Source organism: Corythoichthys intestinalis, chromosome 20 (assembly GCF_030265065.1).
Source record: "Corythoichthys intestinalis isolate RoL2023-P3 chromosome 20, ASM3026506v1, whole genome shotgun sequence".
Taxonomy (NCBI): domain Eukaryota; kingdom Metazoa; phylum Chordata; class Actinopteri; order Syngnathiformes; family Syngnathidae; genus Corythoichthys; species Corythoichthys intestinalis.
Genome location: NC_080414.1, coordinates 7,423,335 through 7,449,706, shown reverse-complemented (window position 1 = coordinate 7,449,706; position 26,372 = coordinate 7,423,335). Strand labels below are relative to the sequence as shown.

The following is a 26,372-nucleotide window of genomic DNA, read 5'->3' as shown; positions in this document are numbered from 1 at the left end:
AGTTCTTCTTGCAGATATTAGAACACTGAGCTAGTAGGTGTTTCTTGGTCAGTGTGGATGTGGGATTTATAGGCTTCAACGGTCCCAGGCTTCAACTGGGACCGTGTGCTTTGGTCAGATGAGACCAAGATTGAGCTTTTTGGCAACAAACACTCTAAGTGGGTCTGGCGTGCCACGAAAGATGCGCATGCTGAAAAGCACCTCATACCCACTGTGAAGTATGGGGGTGGGTCAGTGATGCTGTGGGGCTGTTTCGCTTCCAAAGGCCCTGGGAACCTTGTTAGGGTGCATGACATCATGAATGCTTTGAAATACCAGGACATTTTAAATCAAAATCTGTTGCCCTCTGCCCGAAAGCTGAAGATGGGTCATCACTGGGTCTTTCAGCAAGACAATGACCCTAAACATATGGCCAAATCTACACAGAAAAGGTTCACCAGACACAAAATCAAGCTCCTCCCATGGCCATCTCAGTCCCCAGACCTTGTTTTGTTGGCAAAGTACAAAGTATTAACACCAGGGGGTGCTAATAATTGTGACACACATTATTTGATGTCGAATAATTATTTCTTTATGTGGGATTTTTTCCCCCACTGAATAAATGCACTTGTATTGAAGGTTGGATTTTTCTCTTTTTTTCCATTAAGGTCCCGTATTATTTGAATTAAAAAAATATATATTAGAAGCTAAAAAACACGTCTTAACCAGGGGTGCCAATAATTATGGAGGGCACTGTAAATTAGCATCTGATTGGGGTCCAACTTTACATAGGTTATTTAAACTCATTGTAAGTGAAAGGCGCTCAAACTTTCATTATCCACTTGGACAAATATTATCTGCTTTGCTGAAAAACTTCTCATATTTGTTGTTTGTCATGAGCGTCGGACAGTCATCTTTGTCCCACCTCTGACCTCCTCCCTCTCCCCTTTCGCTATAGGCCGTTTTTCATTGCGTCACACAAGTCTGCGTACGGGCCTAATTGAAGCCATATTGACAAAGAGAATAAATCCAACCCCCTCATCCGAGCACGACGGGCAAGCAGCGGAGTTTGCTCCAGGAGAATGCAAATAGAGTTATTCATTTATACATTGTGTAACATTTGAAGCTGCCGCTGGGACAGACAGCAGAATGGCTGGTCTCAAGGTAAGGCAATATTTATTGCATTGTTTTTACTTTTTAGACAAGTGTCAAGTTATTGAAACTCATGCAGTTTATAATATGTACACAAACTCTCTGGTATTTAGGGAATTTACAAAAATTGAGAACTAATTTTGCCACATAAGTTTACATTTTTGCACCACAGATAAACAAATGTGCCACAAAATAAAAAGAAAAGCTAGAATCTCTTTAACTGAAGCAAAGAGGCTGGGAGACGGGCGGTGTTGCTTCTGACCAATCAGGTTGCAGCATTCCGCAGCTGCCCAGATGTGTCCTGGGAATGTTATACTTTTACATTAACTCCCAAAACAGTCATAAACCTACTATGAAAAGTTAGCTTGAAAATAAATATAGATTTAGCCAATTTTAGATTAGACTACACACTTTCCTTTTTATATTGTCATGTTTTTAATCTAACTTGTAACTTCATAAATATTACCATTTATCACTGATACCTATTTGGAATTCTTCCCTTTGTTGGCAAATCTCTTAAATGCCATTTTTATGACACCAAAAATACTGAAACACACATATGGAACTCATTGGCGTCTAAGTGCGCACACTAACTATGACTCAGCAACATTTCTACACATACCAGTGGTCACCGAGAGGTGCTTGTCACTGTAAGTCGAGTCTCTTAAAGCAACAATAGGTCACTTTTCAACCTTTATAAAAATATTTTCATAACATTTGTAATGATATGTCAACTAATAACCTTCATATGCTATGGTTTAGCCAAAACTGGATTCATTAACTTATCACTTTTCATCCTTCACACAGCTGCTGGAAAAAGAAATGTTGTTTAATCCATTTGCAGGCAACCATCATGCGACTTCACGATTAGTCTGCGGGACACGGGGCTCGGGGCCGTTCCATAGGGGGCCTATTTTCAAAAACTTACAATTCAAATATTTTCAAAACCAAAGCCGCTAGCGATCTATAACCAAAACAGGCACCTCCCTTTGGCATATATAGTCTCCATGAGCAGCGACATCAAAAAATTTAAAGTCGTTCCTTAATAAAATCTCGATTAATTATTTTTTATACAAGTATAACAAGACCTAAAATGGCTATAAAATTCTCAAATTTTACGCAAGATGCACAAAAATCACCACATGCAGAGGTAATCACTTATATTTTCAGGATCAATAGCAATATTTAACATAACATATATATGTTTTTGCCTCACATCAGACACTTGGGGAAAGCATGCAGAAGTATCTTAATTTTACTCAACAAAAGCAAAATTTGCATTTTTCTATACAGAATCACCATAGAATTCGTAATATACTGTATACACTGACCGAGTAGAAACACAGGATAAGAGCTTTTTACAGTGAAAATTCTTGTTAATAAATGCTTGAATCTCTAATTTTTTTACAAATATGAACGTAAAACAGTCTTGACTCTTGGTTAAAAACAAAAAAGCGGGCAGTTAGCATTTATTTTACGTAAATGTCGAATGCGATGCTAGTCTTTCAGCCAACGAGGCGCCGCCTTATCACAACAAAGAGCTTTTTACAATTACAATTCTTGTGAAGAAATGCTTAAATCCCTGAATTCTTTATAGATATGAACGTAAATCAGTCTCAATTCTTGGTTGAAAACAAAAAAACTGGCAGTTAGCATTTATTTTACGTAAATATGTCAAATGTGATGCTAGTCTTTTAGCCTTATCACAACAAAGAGATTTTTACAATTAGGGTTAGGGTTATAGATATGAACGTAAATCAGTCTCGATTCTTGGTTAAAAGCAAAATTCTGGACAGTTAACATTTATTTTACGTTAATATGTCGAATGTGATGCTAGTCTTTTAGCCAATGTGGCGCCGCCTTATCACCACAAAGAGCTTTTTACGATTAAAATTCTTGTGAATAATGCTTAAATCACTGAATTCTTTATAGATATTAATATAAAACTGTTTCAATTCTTGGATAAAAGCCAAAAAACGGACAGTTAGCATTTATTTTACGTAGATATGTCGAATGTGATGCTAGTCTTTAAGCCAATGTGGCGGCCGCCTTAGCACCACAAAGAGTTTTTTACGATGAAAATTATTGTGAATAAATGCTTAAATCCCTGAATTCTTTATCGATATGAACGTAAATCGGTCTCGATTCTTGGTTAAAAGCAAAATTCCGGGCAGTTAGCGTTTATTTTATGTAGATATGTCGAATGTAATGCTAGCCTTTAAGCCAATGTGGCCTCCGCCCTAGCACCACAGAGTTTTTTACGATGAAAATTATTGTGAATAAATGCTTAAATCCCTGAATTCTTTATCCATATGGACATAAAACAGTCTCGATTCTTGGTTAAAATAATAAAACCGGTCAGTTAGCATTTATTTTATGCAAAAATTGCGAAGTAGGACGACGATGCTGTAGCAGGTAATTTCTCCCATTTTTTTTTTTTCAAACGTTTCAAAATGCTTGTGTGGTACGAAAATTATAATGATTACCTTAAATCCTCAAACTAATCACTCCTGAGACAATAATCCCTGTTAGTATGTATTACAGCTTTCGTACCTTTTCAACCTAAATCCGGTGTGCGTGTGTTTGAGAATAAATCCTCTTGATGCTAGGTGGGAGTAGGCCCCCATTCTTGGTTACAAGCAAAAAATGGGCAGTTACGGTTCATTTTACGTAAATATTTCAAGCCAAAGTTACGGTATTGTGTAATCCAACATGGCGGCTGTTTCGAAATAGAGCTTTTTAAGTCGAAGATTCTTGTAAATAATTGCTTAAATCGCGATTTTTCTATAGATATGAACATGAAACAGTCTAGATTCTTGGTTAAAAGCATAAAAATGGGCAGTTATCGTTCATTTTACATAAATATTTCAAGCAAAAGTTATGGTATTGTGTATTCCAACATGGCGGTCGTCACAAAACAAAGAGCTTTTTAAGTTGAAAATTCTTGTAAATAAATGCTTAAATCGCTGAATTTCTATGTAAAAAAACAGTCTATATTTTGGTCAGAAGCAAAAAACGGGCAGTTATCGTTCATTTTACGTAAATATTTCAAGCCAAAGTTGGGGTATTGTGTAATCTAACATGGCGACCGTCACGAAACGGTGCTTTTGGAGTTGAAAATTCTTGTAAATAAATGCTTAAATCGCGGAATTTCTATCGATAAGAACGTAAAACAATCTAGATTCCTGGTTAAAAGCAAATAACGGGCAGTTATTGTTCATTTTAGGTAAATATTTCAAGCGAGAGTTCCACAAATTTTGTCCATTGATTTTTTTTTTTCACAACATTTCAAAGTGCATGCATGGTGCTACTTAATATAATAATGACCTTGAATCCGATACCAAATCAATCTTGAGACACTCCTGCCTGCTTGTATGCAGTAAAACCTTCGTCCTACTTCCACCTAAATCCGGCGTGAGAACGTAGCGTGTGTTTGAGTTTATCACAGTGAAAGCCAACTCAACGTTCTTCCTGGGTCGGCCCCCTACGGGAAGGCGTGGCGCAATGTCTGTGGGAGCTGTCTTGTCAAGATTTTATGACACTATGCGGATGTGCGCTGGTCCTCATGGGAAACGCAGTCTTCCTCAAGGCAAAACAATACCGCTTTTGTCCACCGGCGTCGCTAAAATCGACTAAAACCGTACAATTACCAAGTGTTGCTTTAAAGTGAACGTCAATGAAATATCCATTAAAGTGTACGCTGGAGGACGCCGGTTTAATGAGCCTCTTTCTGGAACATCAAATAATGGATGACTGCGCTTTGTTTTATCACAAATCTAATGCGAATCAATGTGACAACAATTAAGAAAAACACTTAATGGCAAGCCTTCAAATTTAATTATAACCAGCGTGAACACATTTATCCGGCATTACAATGAAGCCGCATGGTGAGTGTGTGTCTCGCTCGTCTTGTTTTGCAGTATTTGTGTGGATTTGGGAATGAATTCTCCTCAGAAGACCCTCGCTGTCCTGGTTCTTTACCTGAAGGACAGGTAGGATATATAGACGTTTCATTGGGATGCAGAATTTAATTGGCACTATTAAATCATAATGCTGTGTGTGTGTATCAAAAGAACAATCCTCAGGTGTGCCCGTACGGCCTTTATGCAGAACAACTCTCCGGCTCGGCCTTCACCTGCCCGCGACCGGCCAATAAGAGGAGGTATTCACTTCCCATTTGTTAACTTAAATAGCTTCCTTTAATAATTGTGCTTGTTTGCAGTTGGCTTTATCGCGTTCTACCGTCCGTCAAGCATAAACCGTTTATCCCTGCACCCTGTGGGAATTTGACAGACAAGTGGGATGAGGTGGAGCCAAATCCTAACCAGGTAAAATGGTAGGACAGTGGTTTGTTAATTTGCTTGGGTAGGTCTTTCAGATTAGATTGATTTAGCTAATAATTACTGTATTTTCCGCTGTACAAGGCGCATTGGAGTATAAGGCACACTTTCAGTAAATTCCCTATTTTAAAACTTTTTATATTCCGGTAGTCCCCTGGTCACGAACGAGTTCGTTCCTATGCTGGCGACGTAACCCGAATTTCTGCGAAAGTCAGAATTGACCCTTTACGTACCCCCAAATACCCCCTAAATCTCAAAATAAGTATCCAAAAACATGCAGCGTAATTTCACACTATAAGCCGCACCTGACTATAAGCCGGCACCCACCACATTTGACACAAAAACGACATTTGTTCACAGATAAGCTGCACTGGACTATAAACTGAAGCCGTCCTCACCGTATTATGGGATATTTACACCAAAAGATATTAAACGGGAACACTTTATTTGACAATGACATCATACGACTATCATAAGACCAAATGAACCACCATGAAGCTATGAACCAAATGGCTGCAAAGCTTCATTGCTTCAAGAAGCTTCATTTGGGCATCAATGCTCCCTTGGGAGCGGGGGGGGGGGGGGGGGGGGAATCTTTCCTGCCACGTGCTTTCAACACTGTTGTCGTCCAACATGCCTCCTACCATGCATTGCAGCCCTACAGATGTAAATAACAATAAAAATTCATCTTCTGAGCTAATTATTTCTTCAGTTACTGTTCCAGTTATTTCATTAATTGCTAGTCATGGTATTCCGCAACACTTTATTTGACAATAGCGCCATAAGTTTCATTATCATTGGACAATGAAGTCATTAGACAATCATAATTATAACATGACACTGTCATAAGCATTGATGATTGCTTAAACAAATATGTGCACTGAGAAGTAGTGCTCTTGAATAGGGTTTATATTTAAGCTAAGCTAACAGGATTGTCGATGAACTGTGTATCAGTGTTGCAATGATTAATCGATTACCTCAAGTAATTCGATGAGGAAAAAGCTTCGAATCAAATTTTGGTGCTTCGAGGATTCGTTTAATTAAAGTGACATTGTGATGGTTTGTTTTTAAAGTGCATTTAGTTGTTTATATGGGTGGATATACTGCCCTCTAGTGGCAACAGTGAATATGCCATTACTCATCTAATATGGCTGAATACAGCTGCTCCCTGTTCAGACGAACATAAGGCATGTTTTTGTTTGAACTCAAGTTTGTTTAACCATTCGTTATTTAGTTTAGAAGTACATTTAGCAGTTTTTTGGGGGAATATCTGTTTAAAAGATTTGTTAAGAGCATTGTAAAAAAAAAAAAAAAAAAAACCTTAGTATTGTATAGCATTTAGGCTAGCAGACATTTGCTACGCAAGTTAGCCAATTGTTATTTTGTTGTACAGTACTTCGATCCTCATTTATTTGTTTTTCATGTCGTTTGAGGGTGTATTCTAAAATTTTTTTTTTTTTTTTAACTCTATACTGGTTCAAATTAAACATTCACGAGTAATTTTGTGTTTAATCTTACTTTATGTTGTTGAAATGTCAGTACCTAATAAATATTATCAAAGAAATATTTTTGTAATTTTAAGCACTGTCGTCCTTTTTACAGATGCGATGGCGGCCATTTTCAGTCCCTAAGTCTACAGAGAAGATCGTCGACTTTGTGGCTGTGAGTTGATCCCGTTCTCATTTTCAATGTTTCAAAGCTTTTCGGCGTGATTGTCATGAATGGATATTTGCAGGGTCTTCACACCATCTGCGGTGCTGGCGATGCTAAATCCCGCAATGGTATTAGCATCCACGTGTACGCCTGCAACACGTCCATGATAAACAAGTAAGAATGTACTCATACGAAGTTTCTTTATTGACATTTAAGACAGCAATACATCACGCTGTTTTTGTGTCATGAAGGAAATGATCAGAAAAGTACTCAAATTTTACATTTATCTGGAAATTTAGCGGACCTTCATGGTGTACAGAATGAACTGAAGCTCATTCTATACTACAAATTAACTACAAAATTTTATTTCCGGAGCAATTAGAATGTTTTCATGCTGGTTGATATAATGTGAGCGCCTAACAGGTTAATTTGAACTGTAGAACAGCATTTAATTGCAATTAGGGCAGTCAAAATTATCGCGTTAACGGGCGGTAATTAATTTTTAAAAATTAATCACGTTAAAATATTTGACGCAATTAACGCACAAATGCCCCACTCAAACAGATTAAAATGACTGCACAGTGAAATGTGTACTTGTTGTGTTTTTCGGAGTTTTGGCGCCCTTTGCTGGTGCTTGGGTGCGACTGATTTTATAGGCTTCAGCACCCATGAACATTGTGTAAGTAATTATTGACATCAACAATGGCGGGCTACTAGTTTATTTTTTGATTGAAAATTTTACAAATTTTATTAAAACGAAAACATGAAGAGGGGTTTTAATGTAAAATTTCTATAACTTGTACTAACATTTATCTTTTAAGGACTACAAGTCTTTTTATCCATGGATCGCTTTAACAGAATGTTAATAATGGTAATGCCATCTCGTTGATTTATTGTTATACTAAAGAAATACAGTACTTATGTACCGTATGTTGAACGTATATATCTATCTTGTCTTATCTTTCCATTCCAACAATAATTTACAGAAAAATATGGCATATTTTATAGATGGTTTGAATTGCGATTAATTGCGATTAATTACGATTAATTAATTTTTAAGCTGTAATTAACTCGATTAAAAATTTTAATCGTTTGACACCCCTAATTGCAATCCCCCTCATTATAAATTGCTAGCACAACTAGATGAGCAAATATACTTTATATTTTTGGAATAATACTCTTGCATGCATTAAAATTAATACTCAAAACATAGTGTTAATTAAAAAGACATGAATTTGCAATTGTAGCATGTAATACGAAGGGAAAAAAACAATGTTGTTTCTCTTTTTCTGTGATCCAGATGCTTCAACAACTCTGATGGAGACTTTCTGATCGGTGAGCAAAATAAAAAGGAGCAATGTTTACACCATTATCTGGCGCAGGAAGACTGATTGCTCAATTCTGAGTGTGTTTATTCCCTCATATTTTCTTTTCGCCGGTTCATCTACTGTTTGTCTCCTTAGTGCCGCAGCAAGGTGAGCTCTTGATCACCACAGAGTTTGGCAAGATGATGGTCGAGCCCAACGAGATATGTGTCATTCAGGTACCTTTTCTTGCCCGTGTCTGCAATCCGCTAACACTTTTGAGGCCAAATTTGGAAGAGTACTTTTAAAAAGAAATGTTCAGCTAAGCACCACAAGTGTCTGCACGGTGTGGAGAGAATTTGAGACACACATTTGACTCAATCGCTGCAAGCCCTGCCTATAAAAAGCCCTCTTTTTCAAAGTTTGGCTGCGACTTATACTTAGGTGCGACTTATATAATGTTAAAATTAGGGTTGTTCCGATCATGTTTTTTTGCTCCCGATCCGATCCCGATCGTTTTAGTATCTGCCTATCCCGATATTTCCCGATCCGATTGCTTTTTTTTTTTGCTCCCGATTCAATTCCAATCATTCCCGATAATTTTTCCCGATCATATACATTTTGACAATGCATTAAGAAAAAAATGAATAAAACTCGGACGAATATATACTGTACATTCAACATACAGTACATAAGTACTGTATTTGTTTATCATGACAATAAATCCTCAAGATGGCATTTACATTATTAACATTCTTTCTATGAGAGGGATCCACGGATAGAAAGACTTGTGACTTTGTATATTGTGACTAAATATTGCCATCTAGTGTATTTGTTGAGCTTTCAGTAAATGATACTATAGCCATGCCCAAATGCATGATGGGAAGTGGAACCATGACTGTGCGTAGTGCTACCAATTGATATATCTTCTCTACGTTGGGAAATAACATAAGGTGGTAAGAAAAAGATCACTTGCGACCTTGCTTCCCCACATTGCTTCCCATGATATTTCTAATCGTAGGGAGAAGGATTGTAAGGCTTTAACCAATTTAAAAAAGGCTCCAAAGGCTGCCAAAATTCACTCTACTCATTTTACGCTGCCATTTATCTCTCTATATAGGTAAAACGGCGCCATTACAGATTGAGTGCGACAACGCGTGAGTGGGTCGTGCAGCGCATGCATTAATCGCGTTAAATATTTTAACGTGATACATTTTTTAAAAAATTAATTACCGCCGTTATCGGTATAAATTTGATAACCCTACCTTAAGCCTAAACTAAAGACTCTGGATGAGTGTAACATATTATGTCTGTAACGTTAAATACAATTAGAAAACGATTTAATTAAAAAATATATATGTGTTAAAAAAAGGCATGGCCGATATTTTTTTGCCGATTCTGATACTTTGAAAATGACGTGATCGGACCCAATCGATCGGGACATCTCTAGTTAAAATATATTATTTTACATGTTTAAATATGATTTCCCTGACTAAGGAGTAAACATTAGTCACTACTAGCAGGGGGAGCCACTCATGAAATGTGATTAAGTACTGAGCTTTAATAGAGTTTATATTTACGCTAAGCTAACAGGATTGTCGATGAGCTGTCTATTAGTGCTGCAACGATTAACCGATTACCTCGAGTAATTCGATGACAAAAAAGGTTCGGGTCAAATTTTGCTGCTTCGAGGATTCGTTTAATTAGAGTGACATTGTAGTGGTTTGTTTTGAAAGTGCATTGAGTTGTATTGATTTGGGTGGATATACTGCCCACTAGTGGCAATAGTGAATATGCCATAACTTGTCTAATATGACCGAATAAAGTTGCTCCCTGTTCAGACCAACATAAGGTATGTTTTTGTTTGAGCTAATGTTTGTTTATGCATTCGTTATATAGTTTAGAAGTATATTTGTGAGAGAATTTTATTCATGCTTAAAACACAACTATTATACGTTATATTTTGTATGCTTTTGTTATGCTTGCATGAGAACATTGTAGCATAGAGAACCTGTTTGAGTGTGTCTTCCCATAGCCTTCATAGACTGTATCACAATATGCCCAAATATGGACTGTTATGTTCCTGTTTTCCAATATGCCCTGAATGAATACAAGGGAGGACTGTGGTTTCTTATCTTCGTTCTAGCCGGGACTGGTGTTCAAGGTCTCAGCTCAAAGATGTTTTTGTATGGAAAAATACCCAGGTTTGTGAGATGATGAGTTTCGTTTCTTAGTAAGTTTCGTTTCACGGTGGGCTTCGGCACCGCCCTTTCAACAGTATAAATGTCCAGCCTCTGTTGTACTTCTTCGTACTTTTTGGGTGATCACAGCTCCTGGCTGGGTCACATCATTTTGTACCCGAGAGCTCTTGTTCATAAAGCCTTCGAAGAAAAGCAGTCCATGGTTGGGGTCGTATTCAATTCTCTAATCGAGCTATTGAGGTAACACTTGTCTTGGAGTTCAAAATTGAATTTCCCTGACAATATTTAGCAGTTTTTTTGTGGGATTATGTGTTTGAATCATTTGTTAAGGAGCATTGGAAGAAAAAAAAGCTAGCATTGTATAGCATTTAAGCTAGAGGATTTTTGCTATGCAAGTTAGCCAACTCATTAACTATTCGTAATCTGATTACTCTATTATTGGAACTAACTAATTGATAAATTAATTGATTACCTAAATAATCAACAGCTGCAGCTGTACAAAAGTTGAACCTAATGAAGTAAAGCGCTGTAATCATTTTTTTTCTTTCATAACATACTTAATTTATTTGTTCCAGCAAGGAATGCGCTTCAGTGTGGACGTGTTTGGAGAAACCAGAGGTTATATTCTGGAGGTGTATGGAGCACATTTTGAACTTCCTGATCTGGGGCCTATAGGTGGGTGTATGATCTGCCCACCAGTTCATTTACACGTTTTACTTGACTCGGGGATATTTTTGAGAGATAATCTTGCAGCGCCTCTAAAATACTAAAATATCCTCTATATGGCCGTGGTGTTGAGTTATTATACCAATCAGTACAGACACATGACCACACACAAGCTTACATTTGGAAGTCCTATGTTCACGCCGGCTTGTTCAATCACCTGGCGTCTTTAAAGCACTTCTCAGTCGTGGGTTCTTCATTATCACATGTGCCTTATGGCAAGACAAGATGTACTGCCATTTGTTCTGGACTGTCCAGAAGAGCTGATTGCGGAATTTGGTGTTGCAGACGTGGGCTTGTAGATGTCTTGCCTATCACCTGCTTGTCAATCTTGCTCAGTCAGTTGCATGATGCGTGCGTTGGGCTTCCGCAGTGGCGCCTCCAGAAATTTTTCATAGGGGTGGCCAGATGGGGCCACTTAAGATCTTGGGGTGGCCAAAACTAAAAGCCATAATTTCAGGTTTTCATTATGTTATTGCAGTAAAAAGGTCAGGGGAAAACTATCAGAAAGACTTAAGGACACGGCCACTGATATACTTTGGTGTATTGTGTAATATTTGATGTTACTAATGATTTAATGTGCATAGTCCATAACTGGCCAGTCAACATTTTGAGTTCCACAACAATTCTATTTTATTGTGTTATGTATATATTAGGCATAAAGTGTACATTTAACTAGGGCTGTCAAACGATTAAAATTTTTCATCGGGTTAATCACAGCTTAAAAATTAATTAATCGTAATTAATCACAATTCAAACCATTTCTAAAATATGCCATATTTTTCTGTAAATCATTGTTGGAATGGAAAGATAAGACAAGACGGATATATACATTCAACATACTGTACATAAGTACTGTATTTGTGTATTATAACAATAAATCCACAAGATGGCATTAACTTTAATAACATTCTTTCTGTGAAAGGGATCCACGGATAGAAAGACTTGTAATTCTTAAACGATAAATGTGAGTTTGTATCTTGTGACTAAATATTGCCATCTAGTGTATTTGTTGAGCTTTCAGTAAATGATACTGTAGCGACTTAACTGTTCTGCCCAAATGCATGATGGGCAGTGGTGCAACCATGACTGTGTGTGGTGGCTGCAAATGCTATGTCTTCTCTGCATTGGGTACACTACTGGGTGTTAAGAAAAAGATCAACTCCTGTCATTCTTCCCCACGTCGCTTCCCACAATATTTATAGTTGCTGTGGAAGAGATGACAAAGCTTTTGCCAATTAAAAGCACGGCCCCAATAAAAGCTTGTATCTACTCTACTCTGCCTCTTATCTCTGTATATAAGTAAAACGGCGCCATTGTAGGCTGTTTGCGGCAATGCGTGAATGAGTCGTACCGCGAATGCGTTGATTGCGATAAATATTTTCACGTGATTTATTTTAAAAAATTAATTAGCGCCAGTTAACGTGATAAATTTGACAGCCCTACATTTAACAAAACAAAATAAATGCATTCATTTGGGAAGAAATGCATAACTGATGCTACAACAATCTAACGATATACTGGCAAGCGGGGTGGCCAACCAATTTATAGGGGTGGCCATGGCCACCCCCTGGTGGCGCCACTGCGTTTCCGTTGTCATAAGGCATCCTGTATTTGTTCTGCCCTTATCTGCCCATTGTCTTGGCGCTGCAAATTCTAATCATTTCAAGTCCAACTGTTGTCTTGTTTTTCTTAAAGTATGATATAAGTGCTATTTATTTTATATTGGGTGTGTTAGAGTAATACCAACAGTCAAACAGTAAATATGAGAAAAGATACTATTCCTTTCACATACCCTGGTACACCTTGAAACCGGTAATCAGCAAATGTCTATTCTGCGCTTGTGTGACTTATCTCAGGTGCTAACGGTCTGGCCAACCCAAGAGACTTCTTGTGTCCGGTGGCATGGTACGAGGATCGCCAAGTGTCCACGGGTTACGCCGTCGTCAATAAGTACCAAGGGAAGCTCTTCGCCTGCCAACAGGTGTGCTTTTTGTGTGTCCTTGTACTTCAAAAGCGTCTGAGGTGACGCGTAAGGCATATCTGCCCTATTACCACATTTGCGGTTTGCACGCGCTTGGGTAAACACCAGTGAAGCGCGACAATGACTAACAGCGAGGAAACTGTCCGCTTGTGATGCATTTGTCGCCGCCGCCGCTGATTGATTTACCATCCCCGGCGATTTAATTTCCAAATGTTTCCACCTCAATTACGCGTCTTAATCACTCGTAATTAGTTAAAATGAGTTGCAGAGCGAAAAACAATTCTAGGAAAGTGTTAATTTCCACATATTTCACTCGGAGAATGATCCCCCCCACAATCTCCTGCAAATATCATATTCGGCGCGTAATTGAGTTGACTTAGATTGGATGACAGGGAGATGTTTGTTAACTATAGGGAATATCACTCAAGCCAAATATTTAAAGGTTTTTGCAACCTGTCGTGCGGGCCGAGAAAGGAGGCAGGAAAATGGGATGGGAGGTAAGGGAGGGAGGTCTCATCCTTGGGAAGATGCGCCCATCTTTTCCCTGCTGTTTTGCCCCCCCACCGAGCACCGAAATTGCTCAAATTAACTTATTATTTGCTTGACTGGGCCAATATGTTTGTTTTTTTTTTCACGTGTGCAATTCTCCTCCGTTTTTCACTTTAATCGAATCGAGCAGAACCACCGCAAGAATAATTCTGCACCCGGTTGACCAGAAATCCCGGTGTGCACGCATGTGTGTTTTGTTGATCCAGGTTACGTAATGAACGACGTACGAGGGCTTATTTTCAGTGTGTGGAAGCATATAATGTGTGTGTAAAGAGTGCCAAGGTCACTAAGAAGGCAACTTGAGTTGAAATGAACTATATCGATTTTAGAGCTGTTGCTGTATGTCTTTTTCTTTTTTTTATCATCAGAATAGAGGAACGCCACAAAATTGCTCTTTTTTTTTAACAATCAAGATAAAGAAATAGCTCAACACCCACTGTTAGCGCTGTACTTCACTTCCCCCCTACCCCAATTCATCAACCCCTTAACTGCAGCGCAGTGCGTGTCGAAATGACGAAAGTTTGCCAAAGTTTGATTTTGATGCCAATTACAGAGTAATACCTGGAAACTTGGCTCACAAAGAACAAGTGAAATGGAAGAGGAGGCGAAGCGCGCCTTATTTAACAAAACCTTTTCATTATGACCATTCCAGAGTATAATGACATCATTCATTGTTCGTCCTGTCTGTGAAAAGCTCAATTCCTCATTGTGTTAGTTGTTTACTTGGCTTTTTTTTTTTAAATGTTCCAATAGGATTTCTCCCCCTTCAATGTGGTCGCCTGGCACGGCAACTACACACCGTACAAGTACAACCTCGCCAACTTTATGGTCATCAACTGTGTGGCTTTTGACCATGCAGTGAGTCTCAATTGAGTTGACATTTTACATCTTTACTCGCATCATCTCGTGAGTTCAATTTCTCTTTTGATACTTTGTAGGATCCGTCCATCTTTACTGTGTTGACAGCCAAATCCACCAAACCAGGCGTGGCTATTGCTGACTTTGTCATCTTCCCCCCACGCTGGGGTGTGGCTGACCATACCTTTCGTCCACCGTATTATCACCGTAAGGGTTAACATTTATGAAGTGACAAAATACTATACGGTCCCTGACAAAAGTCTTGTCGCTTATCCATTTTGTAGAAACAATTGCTAATAACCTGACTTTTAATTATTCAATTGGTTTCAGAAATGGCTCATATGAAAGATGAGACCCTCCCAAATGATGGTGAATGTACAAAAATATATGTGTTTCACTGAAAAAACATTTATCATTTAATGAAGACATAAAGGTCAAATTTTGGCAAGACAAAAGTTTTGTCGCCTACAGAAAGTAGTGTGAAAATTGAACAAAAAATGTACTTCAAATACAAAAATATGTGACATAATGTTGGGTCTAAAACACCTTCAATTTAGCTGTTGACCCAGAGTGAGGTGACAAAAGGCAGGACACAAGGAGGCAGGAGTCAGAGAGTAGACTTTTACCAAACTGCAGTTCTGGGGAGAGTCGGAGATCACCGAGGTCTCTCTCCGGACTCCCCGCGCTGCTGACTTTTATTGAGGGCTTGTTGCTGGGCGGAATATAGTTACAACACTGTTGTCCAACGTGGCAGTTTCGATCGGGCAAAATTCCCTATTCTAGTCATTGATTTAACAGTCACACTCTTGATTAAATTAACAGTCACACTCTTGAGCGAGCAAGATAACTTTGTTTTGAACACACATTTGCACTCGAAGTAGCTTGGTGGAAAAGTACTGAGACGTTGTGTGATGAATCAACATACTGTATGTGTGTGTGTGTGTGTATCTATTTATCAGCAGAATGTGAACAATTGCCGGTAATAAAAATGTAAGCACATGATTATGGGCAAAAACTGTATTCTTCATAATAGCTTGGGAGAGCGCGTATAATAGCTGTGGGAGAGCAAACTTGTATAACCCGCAGAGTATAATGGTCATACAATCAAGCATATCTTACACATAACATAAGCGAATTAAGTAGTGGTGCTGTGGGATCCAAATTTAATATTTTGTATGACTTCCATGGGCTTGAAGGACTGCATCCATGCGGTTCGGCAAGGATTCATACAAGTCATCAGGAACATCAAAGAAAGCAGTCTTGCATGCCTCCCACTGTTTTCTGAGTGAAGCTCAGATCCATGCGGGCTCCAGTAGGTCTCCTGCATTATTTGCGGCGACTGTGGTGTAATTCAATGGAAGATTCATCTGAAAAATCCACCTTTTGCCACAAAACAGTGAAGTTTGGTGGTGGCAAAATCATGGTCTGGGGTTACATCCAGTATGGGGGTGTGCGAGAGATTTGCAGGGTGGAAGGCAACATAAATAGTCTGAAATATCAACAAATCTTAGCTGCCTCTTACATTCCTAACCATAAAAAGGAACAAATTCTGCAGCAGAGTGGTGCTCCATCGCATACTTGAATCTCTACCTCAAAGCTCCTCAAGGCAAAGAAGATCTTCCAGGACTGGCCAGCCCAGTCACCAGATATGAACAGGATGAAAGAGGAAGCATGGAAGACGAAACCCAAGAATGTTGATGAACTCTGGGAGTCATGCAAGACTGCTTTCTTTGATGTTACTGATGACTTGTATGAATCCTTGCCGAACTGCATGGATGCGGTCCTTCAAACCCATGGAAGTCATACAAAATATTAAATTTGGATGTCACAGCACCACTACTTAATTCGCTTACGTTATATAACATATTTTTATATTTCAAGTACATTTTTTGTTCAATTTTCACACTACATTCTGTAGGGGACAAAACTTTTGTCTTGCCAAAATTTGACCTTTATATCTTCATTAAATGATCAATGTTTTTTCAATGAAACAAATATATTTTTGTACATTCAACATCATTTGGGAGGGTCTTAGCTTTCATATGAGCCATTTCTGAAATCAATTGAACAATTAAAAGTCGGGTTATTAGCAATTGTTTCTACATAATGGATAAGCAACAAGACTTTTGTCAGGGACTGTATTAGGAATTAGCATTATTGAAGTCTGAACCTCTGATATCTACGCTGCCAATGCTGTCAACTCGGGGTGCCAAATCCCTGTAAATAAGACAAAAAAAGGCACACCTAATTGGTAGATACTGAGCCCCTAAAAATTGACAGAAATAAAATAAATTTAAGCAATCGGGCGCGCACTAGATTGTTTCTATTGCACACCAAAAACTATCTGGTAAACATTAGCATTATATACTGCTGGCCAAAGGTATTGGCACCCTTGCAATTCAGTCAGCTCATGCTCAATTTCTCCCAGAAAATGATTGCAATTACAAATGCTTTGGTAGTAATATCTTCCATTTATTTTGCTTGCAATGAAAAAACACGAAAGAGAATGATTTTTATCATTTTGCACCAAACTCCAAAAATGGGCCGGACAAAAGTATTGGCCTAATTCTTGGTAGCACAACCTTTAGACAAAATAACTGTGAACAGCCGCTTCCGGTATCCATCAATGAGTTTCTTACAATGCTCTGCTGGAATTTTAAACCATTCCTCTTTGGCCAACTGCTCCAGGTCTCTGAGATTTGAAGGATGCCTTCACCAAACTGCCATTTTCAGATCTCGACCCCAAAACATCAAGGAACTTCCGCCATGTTTAACTGTAGGGACCGTGTTCTTTTTTTTGAAGGCCTTGTTTTTTTCCCTATAAACTCTATGTTCATGCCTTTTCCCCAAAAACTCTACTTTTGTCTCATCTGACGAGAGAACATGCTTCCAAATCGTTTTTGGCTTTCTCAGGTAAGTTTTGGAAAACTCATTTCATTCAGACGCCGCCGGATAGTACGGGTTGACACTGTTGTACCCTGGGACCGCAGGACAGCTTGAACTTGTTTGGAATGTTCGTCGAGGTTCCTTATCCACCATCAGCACAATCTTTTGTTTAAATCTCTCGCCAATGTTTCTTTTCAGTCCACATCTAGGTAGGTTAGCCGCAGTGCCATTGGCTTCACACTTATTGATGACACTGCGCACGGTAGACACAGGAACATTCAAGTCTTTGGAGATGGACTTGTAGCCTTGAGATTGCCCATGCTTCCTCACAATTTTGCTTCTCAAGTCCTCAGACAGTCCTTTGGTCCTCTTTATTTTCTCTATGCTCAATGTGGTACACACAAGGATAACGGTTGAGTCAACCTTAATCCATTTTAATTGGCTGCAAGTGGAGTTTAGTTATTGCTACCACCTGTTATGTGCCACAGGTAAGTAACAGGTGCTGTTAATTACACAAATTATAGAGAAGCATCAAATGATTTTTCAAAGGGTGCCAATACTTTTGTCCGGCCCATTTTTGGAGTTTTGTGTAAAATGATGTGCTTTTCATTGCAAGCAAAATAAATGAAGATATTACTACCAAAGCATTTGTAAATGCAATCATTTTCTAAGAGAAATTGAGCATAATCTGACAGAATTGCAGGGGTGCCGATACTTTTAGCCAGCAGTGTATAACATTTAAGCTAGCGGACCTTAGCTACAACATTAGCATTATATAGCATTTAAGCTTGTGGACTTTTGCTATGCAAGTAAGCCAATTGTTGTAAACATTAGCATTATATAGCATTTAGGCCAGCAGACTTTTGCTATGCAAGTTTGCCAATCGTTGCAATTGCGGACTTTTCTGTGTAAATTAACTAAATTCGTTTGTAGCGATGCCAACAGTAGCTCCACCAGTTTCACCAGCAATTGAATTGAAGTAATTTACAGCCTTATGTGGACCCAACCAGACTGCAGCTATCCTTTCTCCATATGAGACATCCTGTATAGAAGCATTATTGAACAACAGTCCAGCAAGACCCAACGCTGCCACCAGAGGACAGTGTATCCTCCACCACTAAACAAAATACAATACTTTTGGACTTTTTGGATAGTTATTTTGAAATTTTAAGTGGTTAATTCCGACTTATGCGTAAATTCCGGTTACGTCGCCAGCCTAGGTACTGAAGTTGTTTTTAACCCGGGGACAACTTGTATAATAATAACTTCATATCGATAGCTTTGCGCTGAGAAAAAAAATACCACAGTTAAAAAAATAAAAATATAACAAACATTGTAGGCAGTTACTCACAAAGTTACTCATTACTTGAGTATTCTTTTCACCAAATACCTTTTTACTTGAACTTGAGCACATTTGTTAGATGACTACTTTTACTTTGGTCATATTTTGAAGTAAAGCTATTCTTACTTGAGTAAAAGTTTTGGCTACTCTACCCCCTCTGCAAATAAGACACTATTTTTGAGTTTCATATTACAGGACAAAGTGTGTCCTGTATTGAGCTTTCAAGTGATGCACTTTGTACTTTTATTTATGAATATTGGACAATTCCGTTTTTCAAGGCACGGTTGGCAACCCTATGAACCAAACATTTCATTTACAATTTTAGCTAAAAGTCATTATTACTGACAATGACTTTATGAAGTAAAAGAAGCAAAATTAGAATGTACTGGGACAAAAAAACACAGACAGACAAAAATGTGACTGGAAACCTTACAATATTAGGGGTTAATATAGAATTTTGTGCTTATTCTAGCCTTTGATAAAACAGATATAGCTACTAGCTAGCTCGATAAGTAATGCACGTTTACGTTGACAGAACTTACTCCTGTGCCTGTTTGTGTTGTACAATAGCTCCACCTGCTTGTGTTTGAAGGTAACTGCATGAGTGAATTCATGGGGCTGATAAAGGGACACTACGAAGCGAAAGAGGAGGGTTTCCAACCGGGTGGGGCCAGTCTCCACAGCATCATGACCCCACACGGCCCTGACGCCGAGTGTTTTGAAAAGAACAGCGTCGCTGTGCTAAAACCAGAGAGGGTGGCTGAAGGAACCATGGTAAAACTCAACAAAAACACTATGGTATTTGTAAAAAAACAAAAAACAAAAACAAAACAACAACTGAATGTCTTTTACTTTGAAGGCATTCATGTTCGAGTCATCCTTGAGTATGGCTGTGACCAAGTGGGGTCTGGAGACATGCCAGAAGCTGGACCACAGTTACTATCAGTGCTGGGAGCACCTGCGCAGCCATTTTAATCCCAATTGGAAGCCCAGTAAACACTAGATAACTCCAAATCGAGGTCAACAAGACTGTAGATGGAAATATTTGTATTCAAATTTCATGTATTCACTGTAAAACTGTGCTTAAATCATTTAACACAGTCTTGTATGTGATGGATTCAAAACAAATCTGGGATGTTGAACATTCATTCAATCCTTTATGCTGCATTTGAGGAAGGTGGGAAATCGGAATTAAGACTCGGATGGTACCACACTGCAAATGTATAGCTTTTTTTTTTTTTAATATAGTCAAATAATTTTCTCCATCTTGTTTTAAGTGTTAGACTAGTTTACAGATTAATGCGTCAGATTATTCCATTTAGGTAAATATTACTGTGTTTATTAAGCCCATACATCTAAAAGTTAATTATTTTTCACCTAAATCAAGAAAGATTTGCTTTCAAATAATGTTTAAAACATTTAAATGGGTTTTTGCAGTGCAGTTGTGATCTTACAGTGTTCCAAGCGAATGTAAACTGCAAATGTGGCTGATCGTGACAAGTCTGTTTTTTTAAGTTTGGCCATCAAAGCACGTTTTGACCTCCGGCAAACCTGCCTTCTCCTAAGTGATCAAATAGTGGAGGGAAAAATGGCGGCTAAGGTAAGTAGCGCACACTGTATACTGCCTTCTTTAGTTACATCCTTGCTGAAAGTCGATGTCAAAAAATAATTACAAATCCTTTAAGCTAATTCACTATACAAGAAAAAGTACTTGATGTCTCAAACTTAATTATTGTGTCATCAATATGTTGTCTTGAGCGCCATTTGGTAGAGTGACGTCAGATTGAAGCAACTACTCGTGAAGTCAGGGTACTTTTGTCCCCCAAATTCACGACTAGGACCTCGCAGTTCGAGTGGCGTTCCAATTATCTGGTCGAAGGTTGGAAAACTCCCGACTTCCTACCTTCCTCGAATGCAGCATTAATTCATGACTGATCCTGCCCTCCTATGTGTAATTCCCATTCTACAGAATAAATGTATAAAATCCACACCTTTGATTATGACAGTATACTTTATTTTGTTTATAATTACACCAAAATGTGAAACAGGTTGGTCTTTGTACAGCTGAGTTTACGATGACATACTGAACTTGCGTACCAGAGTTCCATCTTTAATTTGCTGCTCTCGCCTATCCTGTAACCAAAACACAAACAAAATATAAGTGTGGTACACACATTGATATTTCTGCTGCATTTGAGCTTTTTATAAAATAATCTTTTAAATTATTTTCTGAGTGGTTCTCCAGTGGTTTTGGGTATGCTTTGTAATGATTAACATAAGATTCATGTTGTCTATACAATGTAAAATTCCAGCCAACTACAGCTGTCCTGAATAGTCGACGTCATCAATGACGTAAATGGGTCGACGAGCACAAAATCTCGTTGACGTTTAACGAAGGGTTTAAAAAATGTATGTGTGGAAAGTTGAAAATGTTGGACGCTCAGTATGCAAACGACACAAAGCCAAAAAAGCGCACCAGAGTGGCCAAAACATTGTTGTGTCCTGTCTCTTCAACGCCAAGCTTGCATACCAGGCTGCATGTGTGCTGTGAATGAACATCTAAAGCGCTGTCACCCAGTTGTAATTTTAAAAGACGACAGGAGACAAAAAGCTGGCAGATCGTAAGTCCATCTAAATAACTAACGAAATGTTTTATCGAAGTTGCTAAGCCTGTCGTGGTTTGCAATGAGTCCATTTATCGCACGGTAAATAAAAATGAAGGCGGTAAATTTCACGGCTGCGTCTTATCGTCGTGTGCGTGTTGATAGCATTTGAGGCTCCAGTTCCTATCACAGATGTTTATTGGTCATCAACACGCCGTAGAATTAAAGTTCAGACATACAAAATAAGGAAGGAAACACATCTATATTAAACAACGTAAACGTTAGCATTGCTACATTGAGGCTAATGGGGAAAAAGGACAACCTACTTTAGATTGCTATAAAACATTAGCAATCTTCTCCAAAATGTAAACTTGCGGTTAAAAGGTTACACTTCAAACATGAAACATTGGCTGGTTAAAAGCATTTGCAAACAACAAAAAAACTATTACTGACATCACATGCAATGACGAAAAGTGTTTTGTTTGCGGAGTGTAAAGCGTACGGTTATCGGTTTAGCGAAAGTACTTCCGGTGAACATTTCAAAATAAAAGCATGTCGTATTCGTCATATAAATAACGATTTCTGGAATTAATCCCACATACTTCAGAATTCAGATTCTACACTAAAAACAGCTTTAAAATGACACCCTTTATGAAAAATCTGTTAGGCAATGAATAATTATTAGAATTATTATAATACTATTACATATATTCGTATACGATTGTACTATAATACTAATGATAGATTTTTTTTTTTTAAGAATTGTTTTGAATCATGTTGGAAAGGCGAAGTCAGTGTTCTGAATCTGTTAACATTCCATTTTTTTGCACGAGTTAATCCTATCATTATTTGACCTCATTGTTCATTTCTGATTTATTATTGTTATTCACGTGTTTATTTGTACTTAAAGAATTTAAGTGTTCCAAAACGTTTCTGTGAATTACTAAGCGTCAAAAAAATTTCATTGCTGAATTAGTAAAATAAATAAACAAATAAAATTCCAATTAGTCGACTAATCTAATATAGTCGGCTGACTAATCGAGACAAAGTTAGTTGTTTGGGACAGCCCTACAGCCAACAAATGATTATTATGAAAACTCATGTTGGTATTGAATTCTAAACATTTACCGACCATTTATGAACACACTCAGGCACCATGAACACCTTGAAAATATAAGACAGGCAACTAGTGTACATACTCGGTCAGTCTTGAAGAGATAATAGAAGAGGAAGAGTGGAAAAACCCCAAACATGGCACCCATCAGTGACGTCTTGGGGGTGGGCCTGAAGTGTGGGTAGGGGTTGCCACGGGCGAAGACCCAGCGTGTCAGGGCGGGATCTTCCTGTTTCACAATAAAACAATGTGCGTATTTTTAGACATTTTTGTATTAGGGATAAAGGCTTATTAGTGTTAGTGTGTGCTCTACTACATCCAAGTCAACTGGTGAGTCTGAATTTTGTTACCGCCCATTGTTAGCGAATTTGCCACAATGCTAACTGACAGTCATGTGAAAAAATGAGACACCCCATTAAATATTCAGTTCTTTACTAAGAAATGTTCACATATCTATATCTGATCTTGTTGTTTATCTCTGGAAAAGAAAGATTTAATTGCAGGTAACCAACAGCAATTAACATCGTTTTACTCAGACCAAATTTATCAACAAAATGCATATTCTAACTGAGGAAAAAGTTAGGACACCCTACCAACCTAATAGCTAGTGTTACCCCCTTTGGCTGTAATAACTTCAGTGAGACACTTTTTGTAGCCATCTACCAGTCTTTGACATCGGTCTAAAGAAAGTTTGCCCCCATTCCTCAACGCAGAATACTTTCAACAGTGATTGACCTTTGAAGTGAGTGAAAACACCATGGTGCGGTCAAATGAGCAGTCTGAGCCCTTCAGAAAGAAGATTGTAGACGCTTATGAGTCTGGTAAGGGATTTCAAAAGATCTCCAAAGAATATAAAATCAGCCATTCCACTGTCTGGAAAAGTCTACAAGTGGAGAACATTCAAAAAAACTGCCAACATGCCCAGGTCTGGTCGTCCAAGCAAGTTCACCCCGAGACCAGACCGCAAAGTGTTTGCAATTAGTTATTGATGGGAGTGGATACACTGCCCTCTGGTCTGCCTCTTTTCACATGGCTGAATCCAACTGCTCCCTGTTAAGACCAACATCAGCTAAGTTTTTGTTTGAGCTCATGTTTTTTTAATGCATTCTCAATTTAGTTGATAGGTATATTTAGCCGTTTTTTTTTTTTTTTGTGGGAATATGTGCCTGAACCTTTTGTTAAGAGCATTGTAAAAAAAAAAAGAATTTTTTTTTTTTTTTTTTAGCATTTTATAGCATTTAAGCTAGCTGACTTTTTCTATGTAAGTTAGCCAGTTGTTCTTTTGTTGTACATAGATCCTCATTTGAAAAAAGAAAAATTATCCCGTTTGAGGCTCAGCTCAGGTGTTTTCATTTTTCATGTTCCTTATCCGATTACTCGATTATTCGAACTAAGTAGTCCATCGATTAATCGACAACTAAAATATTCGATAGCTGCAGCCCTAAACATCTCACAGCTGAAAGTATTCTGCCTTGAGGAGTGGGCAAACTTTCTTCAGACCGATGTCAGAGACTAGTAGATGGCTACAAAAAGCGTCTCACTGTAGTCATTATAGCCAAAGGGAGTAACACTAGCTATTAGGTGGTAGGGTGTCCTAACATTTTCCAAAGTTAGAATACACATTTTTGTTGATAAATTCGGTTTAATGAGTAAAACAATGTTAATTTTTGTTGTTTACCTGCAATTAAAACATTTTCTTTTCCAAAGATAAAGAAAAACAAGACCAGACATTGATATGTGAACAACCGGGTATGTTGTCCCGGGCCTCAGGACCATAGGGGCCCCTGAATGACCCTTCATTTATTTTACTTTACAGTCACATATTTCTTTTTATTTAAATAATTGTCTGATTAAATATTATGTTCCATTTGATATTTGAACTATTACCTCAAAACTTTAACATATTAAATATTTCAAATATATTTTTTGAAAGGGGCCATATAATGGTCTGTCGTACCCGTGCCCCTGCGAGTCTGTTGACAGCCCTGTGTGTACCTAATGTCGCAGCAATGCCGGTGGTATAATAACATAAACAACGACGTTATGGGATGATGTGCGTATCCGACGATGTTGGTACGTTTTGACTGTGAGTGCCCAAAACGCATTAGTCAAACAGCTGAACGTTAGATGAACTGGATAGTCGCAAATTATCTTTACGTGTATATATTAGCACGCCAGCTCGACAAGGGTGACATTGGTAACTCTCCACTTACAATGAGCTCCTTTCTATGCGGGTTGTTGAGTTGCACTTGGTACTGCCTCTTCAAATTCGCCCGTATTGCCGCCCTGGCCTCCTCGGCCCTTCGATACTCCGGAGAAAGATTAAAATATTCATTTGGGTCTAATGTTTTTGGCCGTGTAGCCAAGGGCGCCTCTCGGTAGTTCGCCATGACAGTTTACTTACTACTGGCCTCGCGAGAAAGGCAAAGCTCGCGTTGTTTAGCTGATCCAGCTTCGGCGAGTATGTGATTTTTTTTGTCGACTACTGCATTTTATTATTATTAAGCGGCTCGGAAAAATGAATGATTTTTTTGGGTTTACTTTTAAATAACTATTTATTATTAAATTAAAATTTCAGACGATTTTAATAACAGTTTTATTTTTCCATGAACGACATGCATGCAGCTTACTTCAAAATAATAATTTTTTTCTCAACAATCAGCCTGAATCATAGTAATGTTGATAAGGTTTGTTATAAACTAAACCGTCCGCAAATTTATAAAGAAATCAAGTGTTGGAATGTAACGAAGTAAAAGTACGTTGTTACTGTACTTAAGTTCATTTTTGTGTGTCTGTACTTTTTACTTCACTGCATTTAACAGCAAGTATCTGTACTTTTTACTCAACTACTTTTCAAATTGTCGCCTGCGTTACATGTTACAGTTGTTTTGTTTTCTTAGGAACTATTCACTTTTCAAACCAGGAACTATGATCCTTTTAGTTTCATAAGAGGTAATATGTTTTCTCCACTAGAGGGCACTAATGCTCTTTGGACGAATAATGCTTAAATTTTTTTCCCCTCGCCAGAATTCAATGATTTTTATAATATTTTTTTTAGTATTTCCTCGGCTTGATGTGGTTATGGAATGGTTTATTGTACAGTATCATTATAACAACACTTTATGTAGATAAGTTTGTGCTGAGAGAAAAAAATACCATTGTTAAAAAAAACAACACAAAAATAAGCAGTTACTCGCAATGTTACGCATTACTTGAGTATTCTTTTCTCTGAATACTTTTTTACTCGAATGTATTTTTTGGATGACTACTTTTACTATTACTTGAGTAATATTATTTTGAAGTAACGCTGCTCTTACTTGAGTAAAATTTTTGGCTACTCTACCCACCTCTGCACCTGATAGTTGCTTGCAATCCGCCATTAAGCTAAATTTTGGAGTTTTTGATCTTAAGCTTCTGTTTGCAGTGCAGTCAATTTTACTGCTTGTTAGACAGACAGACAGATAGATAGATTGATAGATAGATAGATAGATAGATAGATAATATGTATTTATATTACATTTTTGCAAAGAGAGGCAATTATGTTACTTTTTACTTGTAAAATTTAAAGCAAGTACTTTTGTACTTTTACTTGAGTATTTTTTCCTTAGATACTTGTACTTAAGTAATTTTTTTGGATGACTACTTTTACTATTACTTGAGTAATATTATTTTGAAGTAACGCTG

At 37.9% G+C, this 26,372-nt stretch overlaps 2 protein-coding genes across 2 annotated transcripts; one reads left to right on the top strand and one right to left on the bottom strand.

Moving 5' to 3' along the window:
* Positions 1-1,013: 1,013 nt before the first annotated feature.
* Positions 1,014-21,409, top strand: hgd (homogentisate 1,2-dioxygenase). The gene is made up of 14 exons (XM_057825040.1): positions 1,014-1,143; positions 5,052-5,123; positions 5,205-5,293; positions 5,354-5,459; positions 7,074-7,133; positions 7,207-7,298; positions 8,425-8,459; positions 8,588-8,667; positions 11,205-11,304; positions 13,212-13,336; positions 14,639-14,743; positions 14,824-14,950; positions 19,564-19,745; positions 19,831-21,409. The coding sequence occupies exons 1-14, from the start codon at positions 1,129-1,131 to the stop codon at positions 19,972-19,974; spliced, it is 1,332 nt and encodes a 443-aa protein (XP_057681023.1). The 5' UTR covers positions 1,014-1,128; the 3' UTR covers positions 19,975-21,409.
* Positions 20,950-25,113, bottom strand: ndufb4 (NADH:ubiquinone oxidoreductase subunit B4). Its single transcript, XM_057825041.1, has 3 exons — positions 24,902-25,113; positions 22,774-22,917; positions 20,950-21,104 (listed from the first exon to the last, which is right to left on the bottom strand). The coding sequence occupies exons 1-3, from the start codon at positions 25,076-25,078 to the stop codon at positions 21,042-21,044; spliced, it is 384 nt and encodes a 127-aa protein (XP_057681024.1). The 5' UTR covers positions 25,079-25,113; the 3' UTR covers positions 20,950-21,041.
* Positions 25,114-26,372: the final 1,259 nt, after the last annotated feature.